Source organism: Calonectris borealis, chromosome 2, assembly GCF_964195595.1.
Source record: "Calonectris borealis chromosome 2, bCalBor7.hap1.2, whole genome shotgun sequence".
NCBI lineage: Eukaryota > Metazoa > Chordata > Aves > Procellariiformes > Procellariidae > Calonectris > Calonectris borealis.
Window position 1 is genome coordinate 170,271,486 of NC_134313.1, and position 10,620 is coordinate 170,282,105.

General features: G+C 70.6%; 1 protein-coding gene across 1 annotated transcript; it reads left to right on the forward strand.

Annotated features, from left to right (window-relative positions):
- Positions 1-1,214: 1,214 nt before the first annotated feature.
- LOC142078421 (uncharacterized) lies at positions 1,215-9,751 on the forward strand. The gene is made up of 10 exons (XM_075140884.1): positions 1,215-1,437; positions 3,057-4,653; positions 4,705-7,136; positions 7,882-8,109; positions 8,190-8,278; positions 8,365-8,448; positions 8,856-9,002; positions 9,092-9,223; positions 9,346-9,468; positions 9,602-9,751. Exons 1-10 carry the CDS (start codon positions 1,359-1,361, stop codon positions 9,614-9,616), a joined length of 4,926 nt encoding a protein of 1,641 aa, XP_074996985.1. The 5' UTR covers positions 1,215-1,358; the 3' UTR covers positions 9,617-9,751.
- The last annotated feature ends 869 nt before the right edge of the window (positions 9,752-10,620 follow it).

Genomic DNA, 10,620 nt, shown 5'->3' on the forward strand with positions numbered 1-10,620 from the left:
TGCCACGTCCCTTCCAGCCCCTCCAGCGGGGAGGGCACAGCCCAGACCCTCCCCCAGCTTGCGCCGCTGGGGGCCGTAGCCCTCGTCCCGGTGCTCTGCCACCCCTCGGGCCGGGGACACGGTGCCGGGAGGAGGCCGCGGCGGTGCTGAGTTGCCGGAGGCGGCCGGGAGCTGCTGAGTCACGGCTCGGGGCTGCTCCTGGCATCGGCGTCGCCGGCCTCGCTCCATGCCCGGGGTGGCAGCCAGCACCCCGCCGTGCCCGCGCCGGGTGCCAGCCTCGCTCCATCACCGGCACCAGGCACCGGCACCCCTCCATGCTCCCTGCCTGCCCGCAGGCCGTGCCTCAGTTTCCCCCCCAGCGTCCTTCGGCGGGGCCTGCCCCTTCCCGCGGCACAGGGGGGTTACCCGGGGGTCTGGGCGGTGCGGTGGCACGTCCCCAGCTGGGACTGGGTGTCCTGGGGGTGCCCGGTCCCTCCCGGGCATCTCCTTCCCTCCTCCCGAGGAGCCATGCGTCTGCCCGGCCGTCCATCCAGGGTCTCCCCATCGCCAGCCCCAGAGGGGGGCACCCCCCCCATGTTGCCAGGGAACCATCCCCATCCTCCTCACCATCACCATGGCGATGAGAGGAGGAGAAGGGCCGTTCCCATGGCGACCACGCAGGCACCGATCCTGCCTCCCCAGCGGTACCCGGGCGCGGGGCGATGCCCCGGGGACACGCAGGGTGGGGACACCAGGGACCCCCCCCCCATACATGTGCCATCATCGCCTGCGCACAGCTGCTTTTCGGGGAGCTCTGTTCCCCCCCCCGCAGTCACACCCAGGACACCGCTGGGTGCTCAGCCCCCCCTTTTTTTGGGGGGGACAAAACCCCACCTCCAACACCCCCTTCCCGTCAATCCCACCCCGGTTGGGGAAACTGAGGCTGGGGACCCCCCCCATCCATGCGCCCCACCCGGAGCTGATGCAAGCAGCGACGGGATGGGCCCTCCCCTCCCCTCCCCTCCCCTCCCCTCCCCTCCCCTCCCCTCCCCTCCCACCGCCGCAGTGCCTGGCACACACCCCGCTTTCTCCCCGCCGGAGAGAGAGATTAAAAAAAAAAAAAAAAAAAATCAGAAGAGAAAGAAAAGGCAAGGGGGAAAGGAGGGGAAAAAAAAAAAAAAAAAGGAAAAAAAAAAATTCCTGCTGACATCATCTGGGATGACGGGGCTGATCCCGCCGGCGGCCCCCCCGCCGGAGCCCCGCTAATGCTCCGCTTCTCCCGGCGCAGCCGCCTTCGTCCGGCCCGAGCCAAGGGTGCCGGCGGCTGAGCGGGGTGGCAGCGGCCGCCCAGGCCGGCCGGGCCGGGCTCTGGCATCGTCATGCCCGGAGAATCGATGAAAGCTGAAGGGTTGGGGGGATTGGAGACGGAGAACGGAATGCCGGAGGGATCGGAGGCAGGTGAGGCCGAGGGGACGGAGGGATGCGGGATGCAGGGATGGAGGACGCGGGATGCAGGACGCGGGGTTCAGGGATGGAGGACGGAGGGATGGAGCAGGAGGAATGGAGGACGCGGGATTCAGGGGTGGAGGACGGAGGGATGGAGGACGCGGGGCCGGCCGCGGCAGCAGCCGGCACCGCCGAGGGGCCCTGGTACCAGCACCCCCGGTGCGAAGCGGGAGGTGACTTTGGGGACACCCCCCAGGAGCACCCAGCTGGCCTCGGGCTGTGCCCCCCACACCAGGAGGCCCTGGCAGGACCCGGGAGGGGGTCTCGGTGACCCCGGGGAGGCTGAGCACCCCCCCTCCAGCCCCATCCTGCACCCCAGGGCCCAGCGGGTGGGGAAACTGAGGCACGCGGCGGTGCAGAGTTGTGGCCCAAGGTCACCCTGCACAGCACCCCCGAGGGCTCGCCCGGGGGGCTGGGGACATGCCGGGGAGGCGGGGGGGCCCGGTGCCACCCTCCCCGTGTGCCTCAGTTTCCCCCCGGGAGCCAGGTTTGGGCGGGGGGGGCATATGGTGGCTGTGGCTCACCCAAAAAAAGGGGTGAGGGTCCGGTTTATGCAATGGGGGGAGTGCAGGGGGGGCTTGTAGGGTCCCTGTGCCAGGTGGGAGCCGGGGGGGGACCCCAAAACACCCCTGGGTGGGGAGTCCCGGCCAGGCAGCAATGGGGAAGGGCAGAGTTAAGGTGATCCCAGCACTGTGGGGCAGAGCCAGCCCCCCAAAATGGCACCTGGGGGAGGGGGACACACAGCCCCAGGGACCCTCTGAGCAGCTGCCAACCCCCAATTAACCCTTTAAGGGGCCCCCCAGTTGCCCACAACGAGCCACCCCAGGCACTTGAGGGAGGGGGACCCTCCTGCCCACACCTGCCCCAGTGCAGGCAGCTGCCTGCTAAATACCCAGGTGAGGCCCCGCCCCTTTCCCAGCAGCCCCTGCGGCCTCGCCCCGCCCCCACCCCTCTATAAAGTCCCCCCTGGGGGAGACCATGGGGCTCTGCTGGCTTTGGGGCTGGAGGTGGGTGCTGGTGGGTCCCAGCTGCTTCTGCCCCATGGACCTGCCCCTGGGGGCCCCAGGTAATGTGGGGGGGTCCCCCCCAAGGAGGTTTTGGGGTGTCCATGAAGTGGGGAGGGGGCTGCACACCCCCCCACACACCCCTGGGTAATGTGGGGCTGAGGACCCACAAACTCAGTGCATGGGTGGGCAGAGAGCTCCCTGCAGGGTGATCCTGGGGGGGGTGGTGCTGGCTTCTGCTGGGGGCGGGGGGGATGCGGGGTCCCCCCCTTCATGGAGGGGTCCCCCTGTAATACAGCTGCACCCTTGTGCCCCTAGAGAAGGGCTGGAGGGGGGTGGGGGGGCTGTTGGTGTGTGTCCCCCCAGAGCCACCCATGGTGTCACCTAGACCCTGTGGTGACTCCTCTGGGTGGGGGTCACCCTGTTCTCCCACCCCTGGGTGGGGAAGGACCCTAGCCTGGCTGGGTGCCCCCCCCGGCTGTCCCCTCAGTGCCGTGCCCCCCTCCCCATCACGGGGTGACCCTGGGGGTCCACGGCACTGAGGGGGGGTCTCCCCTCTCTCCACAGCCCCCCCGCCAGCCACGGGCCCGCCGCCGATGCCCGCCAAGGAGGAGGCTCGCCCGCAGCCCGAGGGGGCCAGCTGTGACCCCGGCCCCCCCGCCGCCGCCCCCCCCAGCGAGGCCTGCCGGCCCCCCCCGCCCGCCGACCCCCTGGACACCCGCATCGTCATGGGGGAGGAGACGCGCTCCCCCGCCGCCCCCGAGCTCCGGGGGGGTCCCCCCCCGCCCGCCGTGCCTTGCCCCTTCCCCGCTCCCACCAAAGACCCCCCCCATCGCCAAGCAGCCGAGCCCCCCCCGGGGAGACCCCCCGCCACCACCCTGGACCCCGAGCTCTTCTTCACGGCCCCCTCCACCCCCGTCCGGGCCGGGGGGTCCCGGCTGCCGCCGCCCCCCCCCGAGGAGCAGACGGACGGGGAGAGCGAGGGGCTCTGCTCCCCCCCCACCTCCCCCTCCGGCTCCTACATGACGGCCGAGGGGGGCAGCTGGGGCTCCTCCGGCACCGCCAGCACCTCCCCGTCCTGCTCCCCCAACCTGGTGGCCGAGGCCGAAGGCATGGCGGAGGCCGAAGCCATGGCGGCGCTGCCCTCCTGCCTGGAGGATCCCCCTGCCTTCACCCCGCCATCTCCTGAGGAGGATGAGGAGGAGGAAGATGGACCCTTCGCCCCGCCGGGGGATGAGGAGGAGGAGGAGGAGGAGGAGGAGGATGATGATGGGCAGACGCCGGAGGAGGATGAGGAGGAGTGGGGCGAGGGGCTGCCCGGCGCGGGCCTGATCCCGGCGGCGCTGCTGCCCTTCCGCGGCAGCCTGCTCTTCCAGGCCGAGGCGGTGGAGATCGCCCCGCTGCCCCCCGGCACGGCCCCCCTGCCCCTCTCCGGCGAGGAGGAGGAAGGAGAGGATGAGGAGGAGGAGGAGGAAGAAGAAGAAGAGGAGGAAGAGGAGGAGGAGGAGGAGGAGGAGGGCGGCAGCACCTCGGCCTCCTTCCTGCGCTCGCTGTCCGAGACCTCCATCACCGAGGGGGTGGACGAGTCCTTCGCCTTCCGCGACGACACCTCCGCCTCCTCCGACTCGGCCGCCTACGACGGCGAGGAGGACGAGCGGCTCTACGGCACCGAGCGCCACGCCGTGGGGGCCGAGGGGGGGCCCCCGGGCACCGCCACCGCTCCCCCCGCCACCGGCGCCTCTGGGGACGGCGGCATCGAGCTCCACCTTCACGCCGGGGCGGCCCCGGCCGGCTCTCCCTCACCGGAGGGGTCCCCCCGGCACCGCCACGGCGAGGAGCCGGTGGGCGTGGTGCCCGGCATGGAGGACGCCGGCGGGGAGGACCTCGGTGCTGAGCGGATGGAGCCGGGGACGCAGGAGCGGGAGGGCAGCGAGACCCCCCCAGCACCCTCCGGAGAAGGCGGCGTGGAGCCAGACAGCGAGACCTTCCTCACCTCCTCCTCTTCCTCCTCCTCGGAGCTGGAGGAGGCCTCAGCCCTGGAGCCCGACGTCCCATGGGAGCCGGACCCTGTCCTGGGGGGGTGTCCCCCACCGGAGCCCCCCCAGCTCCCAGAGGAGCTGGCGGCGATGCCGGGTGTTGAGGAGGAGCCGGCGGCAAAGGATGAGTCCGGCACGGCAGCGCCGGGAGAGGGGCCCAGCCCGGAGCCGGCGGCGAGCGGCAGCGTCCTGCAGCCCCCTGGCCTCTGCTCCGGGGAGCCCAGGGACCCCCACACTGATGGGCCGGGGGGGGACAATGACACGGCACCGGCCAACGGGGAGCCCCAGGGTGGCCCTGGGAGTGACGGTGACGATGGTGACAGTGACCATGAGCTTGGCACCGTGAGAGCAGGGAGCATCGACCTGGCAGCCACCAATGGCCACGATGAGCTGGACGCGGCAGCCACTGAACCCAGCCTGGTGCCACCGGTGACACCCAGCCCGCTGGACACCATGGCCACCGACCTGGTGCCATGGGTGACACCCAGCCCACCAGATGAGCCGGACACCGCGGCCACCGACCTGGTGCTACCGGTGACACCCAGCCTGCTAGATGAGCCGGACACTGTGGCCACCGACCCCGACCTGGTGCCACCGGTGACACCCAGCCCGCCAGATGAGCCAGACACTGTGGCCACCGACCCCGACCTGGTGCCACTGGTGACACCCAGCCTGCTAGATGAGCCGGACACTGTGGCCACTGACCCCGACCTGGTGCCACCGGTGACACCCAGCCCGCCAGATGAGCCGGACACTGTGGCCACCGACCCCGACCTGGTGCCACAGGTAACGCCCAGCCCGCTGGACACTGCAGCCATTGACCTGGTGCCACCGGTGACACCCAGCCCACTGGATGAGCCGGACACCGCAGCCACCAACCTGGTGCCACCGGTGACACCCGGCCCACTGGATGAGCCAGACACCGCGGCCACCGACCTGGTGCCACTGGTGACGCCCAGCCCGCTGGACACCGCGGCCACCGACCTGGTGATGCCCAGCCCGCCGGCCACCGCGGCCACCGACCTGGTGCCACCGGTGATGCCCAGCCCGCCGGCCACCGCGGCCACCGACCTGGTGCCACCAGTGATGCCCAGCCCGCAGGACACCACAGCCACCGACCTGGTGACGCCCAGCCCGCCGGCCACCGCGGCCACCGACCTGGTGCCACCGGTGACGCCCAGCCCGCAGGACACCACAGCCACCGACCTGGTGACGCCCAGCCCGCCGGCCACCGCGGCCACCGACCTGGTGCCACCGGTGACGCCCAGCCCGCAGGACGCCACAGCCACCGACCTGGTGACGCCCAGCCCGCCGGCCACCGCGGCCACCGACCTGGTGACGCCCAGCCCGCCGGCCACCGCGGCCACCGACCTGGTGACGCCCAGCCCGCCGGATGAGCTGGACACCGCGGTCACTGACGTGGCACCATCGGTGACACCCAGCCCGCCGGACGAGCCGGACACCAGAGCTCCCGACCTCAACCTGGCACCATCGGTGACGCCCAGCCCGCCGGCCGGCGTCACAGCACCGTCCCCCCCGCCGCAGGATGCGTCCCCCCGCGATGGCGGCGAGGAGCTGGCGGACGGGGCGGCCTCGGCCAGCGAGTCCCCGGAGCCACCAGTGACCGCGTGTCCCCCGGGGCAGGGGACGACGGCGCATCCCCCCGGGGACGGCGGCGAAGCCCCCGAGGAGTGGGACGCCGCCACCGCCTCCTCCGAGGAGTCGTCCCCGGAGCCGCTGGAGACCTCCCGCTCCCGCACCGACTCCAGCTTCTTCACCGCCCCCGAGGACAGCGCGGGGGAGGCGGCCGCCCCCCCCCGACCCCCATCTTCCGAGGAGGAAGAGGAGGAGGAGGAGGAAGATGCTGCCCATCGCTGCTTGGCCCTCTGCCTGCCCGCCTCGCCCCCCGCCATCCCCCCGTTGATTTTCACCGCCTCGGAGCGGGAGGTGTACGTGGGGGTCCCCCCGGCCCCCCTCGAACTGCTCCAACCACCCGGTGCCTTTTCGGAGAGCGGGCCGGCCTGGCAGCGCCGGGAGGACCGCCAGCGGGTCACCGCCATGTTACGGGGCTCCTTTGGGGACCTGCCAGCCCCCCGCCTCCCCCCCAGGGCCCCGGAGCCCCCCGAGGTGCCGGTAGAGCCCCCCCCTGGTGCTGGGGGGACGGAGGAGCCCCCGACCCCTCGGCCGGGCGATGAGCCCCCGGGCCAGACTGCTGGGGAAACCGATGCCAAAGTCCTGGGGGAGAGCGGCCCCCCCAGCCCCCCCGGCGAGCCCCCGGCCCCCCCCGGGCAGCAGGAGGAAGAGGAGGTGATGGCGGGGGCCCGATCCAGCCCCCAGCCGGCTCTGGGTGCTGAGGAAGGGGGGGATGCTCAGCTGGAGCCCCTCCCGGAGCCGGCCGGGGAAGCGGCCCCCCCAGCCCCCCCCAGCCCGCCGCCGGCCCCCTGCCCTCCGCTCCCCAAACTCAGCCAAGTGCCTCCTCTCGCCGCCGCGCCGTCGCCGTCACCCCCAGCGCCGTGCCCGGATCCGGCCCGCGGCCCCCAGGACACCTCAGGGCTCCCCGCCGGCGAGGAGCGTCCGTCTGTCCTGCCGCCCCCCAGGAAGCACCTCGAGGGTAAGAGACACACCCCCCCCCCCCCCAACACCCACCCACCCATCACCGTGGGGTGTCAAGTGGGACCAGGGTGGGCATCAGCCACTGGTGGGGTGCTGGGGGTCCCCTTTGGGGGGTCCCGGGGTGGGCGGTGGGGGTGAGCAGGCTGGGTTCAAGCCCATGGAGGGGATTTTGGGGGGCACCACCAGCTCAGCCCCTCCTTGCCCCCACAGCCACCCCCCACTGTCATGGGGTATCGTGTGGGACCATGGTGGGCATCACCCACTGGTGGGGTGCTGGGGGTCCCCTTTAGGGGGTAATGGGGGGTGAGCAGGCTGGGTTCAACTCACAGAGGGGATTTGGGGGGGGCACCACCAGCTCAGCCCCTCCTTGCCCCCACAGCCACCCCCCACTACCATGGGATATCGTGTGGGACCAGGGTGGGCATCACCCACTGGTGGGGTTCTTGGGGTCTCCTTTGGGGGGTCCCAGGGTGGGCAATGGGGGTGAGCGGGCTGGGTTCAAGCCCCATGGAGGGGATTTTAGGGGGCACCACCAGCTCAGCCCCTCCACAGCCACCCCCCACTGCCGTGGGGCATCCTGTGGGACCAGAGTGGGCATCACTGGGTACCACCCATGGCGGGTGCTCAGGGCCCCCTGTGGGGGGTCCCAGGGTGGTTGACGGGGGGGAGCAGGCTGGATTCAACCCCGCAGAGGGAGATTTTGGGGGGCACCACCAGCTCAGCCCCCCCCATCCCCCCTGCAGCCCCCCAGCCCTCCCCGCGCAAGGAGAAGGAGGCCCGAGGCAGGCAGGCGGGGCCGGGCAGCCGGGGGCCCCCCCGGGGGTCCCTGCAGTCGGAGTCGAGCTCCTCCAGCGAGGCGGAGGCTCCGTACCCCTGCCCCGAGATCCAGCGCCTGCGGGAAGCCGCCGGCATCGCCCTGCGCCAGGACAAGCAGCCCCCGGCCCCCCGCCGCTGCGAGGCCAACCACAAAGGTGAGGAGGGGGGGAACCCCACGTATTTAGGGGGGTCAGAGGGATGCCCGTCTCCATCCCACCCCTCTGCTTGGCCGCAGGGTCGTGTAACGAGTCGGAGAGTAACGACGAGTCCATCCCTGAGCTGGAGGAGCCCGAGGGCTCGGAGCCGCCGCCGGCCCAGACCCAGGTGGGGGTTTTTTGGGGGGACGGGGGTAGTGGGGACCCCCCCGGGTGGTGGGGCCGGGGCTGCCGTCACCCACCGATCTCTGGCAGGCGCAGCTCACCCACTCGCTGGGCACCGGGGAGGAGACCGTCAGCAAGGCGAAGCAGAGCCGGAGCGAGAAGAAGGCCAGGAAGGTGGGACGGGACCCCCCTGGGTGGGGTTGGGGGTCCCTGGGTGGGGTTGGGGGTCCCCCATGGCACTGGGGGTCCCCGTCCCATCCCAGGGTTGATGGGCTGGGGGGATTAGCCCTGGGCCGGGGGCAGCCCTGGGATGTTGGGGGACAGGTCCCCACTCGGGGGGGGTCTCTGGGTCATGCTGGGGTGTCCCAGTGCTGGGGTGGGGGGTGATGTGGGGTCCCCCATTCTCGGGGGGCTCAGCCTGGCTGTGCTGGGGGACAACACTGTCCCACATCCCCGGTTTTGCTGTTGCCCCAGGGGTTTGGGGTGTTGCTGGGGGGCTGGAGCTGGGGGTCTCTGGGTGTCGTGATGCTGGGCAGGGGGACGCGGAGTCACCCCTGTGTGTCCCCCCCACCCTGACCCAGGCCATGTCCAAGCTGGGGCTGCGGCAGATCCACGGCGTCACCCGCATCACCATCCGCAAGTCCAAGAACATCCTCTTCGTCATCACCAAACCCGACGTCTTCAAGAGCCCCGCGTCCGACATCTACATCGTCTTCGGGGAAGCCAAGGTGATGGGGGGGGGGGGGGGGGTCTAGGGGGGTCCCATCTTGGGGCTGGTGGCCCGTGGGGACGGGCGGGTGACCCTGTGTCCCCGCAGATCGAGGACCTGTCGCAGCAAGTGCACAAAGCGGCGGCGGAGAAGTTCAAGGTGCCGATGGAGCACTCGCCCCTGATCACGGAGACGGCCCCCACCCTCACCATCAAGGAGGAGAGCGAGGAGGAGGAGGAGGTGGGTGCTGGGGCGGGGGCAGAGAGGGACACCCCACCCCCCACCCCCCCCAGTGTCCAGGGGACACATGGGGACAGCTCAGTGCCATGGGGGGGTGACGGCGATGTCCCCCTGCCCCGCAGGTGGACGAGACAGGGCTGGAGGTGAGGGACATCGAGCTGGTGATGGCCCAGGCCAACGTCTCGCGCCCCAAAGCCGTGCGGGCGCTTCGGCACAACAACAACGACATCGTCAACGCCATCATGGTGAGTGGCCGGGGAAGGGGGGGGGGGGGCTGCAAACGGGGGTACCCCATGCCTCTCCCAGCATGAATTTGGGGGTGCAAACCCCCCCGGGGTGCTGCGGGGGGTCCCTGATGCTCTGCTCTCTCCCTCGCAGGAGCTGACCATGTAGCAGCCGGGGGCCCGGCCCCCCTGTATAGATGCACAGTTACTCCCCCCCCGCCGCCATCCTTCCTCTTGACCCCCCCATACTCCTCCTCCGCGTCTGTAACGCTCAATAAATGGCCTCATGTATCACTTGGATCGCACCCCGCCTCCCCTCGTGGTGATTTTGGGGGGGTCTGGGCTGCCCCACAGCTCCCCCAGCCCCAGATCTCAGAAGGGTCCCCTCTCTGGAGGTGTTTGGGGGGGGGGGCTAGGACCCCCCCATTCCAGCAGTGGGACGGGGGCAGTGCCCAGTGGGGGTGCAGGGGCTGTAACTGGGATGGGGGCACCCGGGGAAGTGGAGTTGAGTGGTGGGGGGGCCGGCGTGGAGGCCACCGTGGTGGGACACGGGGTGCTGGGAGCAGGCACAGGGTGGGCTGGGAGCCCCTGGCTCGGCGGGGTGGGGGGCACACGTGGTGCTGGATGGGCTGGCGCAGTCCCGGGATGCTCCCAAAGCCACTGGGCATCGGGGCTTTGCCCCCTGTTGCTAATTCGGAGGTGCTTAATGAAGCCGGGCTTTGACGAAGCCCAAGGGAGGAGAGCGAGGGCTTTAGCAATGAGACAAACCACCGTGGGGTGCAGAATTGTATTTACCTGTAACAAATACTCCGTACAGAAAGCATACATACACGACCTCCCCCGGGACCACCGCGGCCCCCCCCACGCCACGTCCCCTGGGGCCACCGGGGCTGGGCTGGCGATGGGGACACGGAGACGGCAAAACCCCCCCGGCTGCTGCCCTCGCCCCGCTCCCAGGACGCAACATCGCAGGGTCATTTCCAGAATTAAGTCCCATTTCCCATTGAAATATAAAAAAAAAACCAAAACCACTGCGAGCTGTTAGGGCTTCTGGTTTATAGCTCTCCGTATACAATCATGTCAAAAATAGGGCTTTTTTTTTCCAAATTTTAAGTCTTCAATGACTGTTTTTAATCTGTAAATGCATAAAAAGGCACTAAAGGAACTACCCCG

What these genes read in the sequence shown, in the direction of transcription:
- LOC142078421 (XM_075140884.1), top strand. Translation starts at nt 1,359, where the DNA reads ATGCCCGGAGAATCGATGAAAGCTGAAGGGTTGGGGGGATTGGAGACG. An exon ending in GCCGGAGGGATCGGAGGCAG is followed by an intron (nt 1,438 to 3,056) that starts GTGAGGCCGAGG and finishes CTCTCTCCACAG; the next exon opens with CCCCCCCGCCAGCCACGGGC. An exon ending in AGAGCGAGGAGGAGGAGGAG is followed by an intron (nt 9,224 to 9,345) that starts GTGGGTGCTGGG and finishes CCTGCCCCGCAG; the next exon opens with GTGGACGAGACAGGGCTGGA.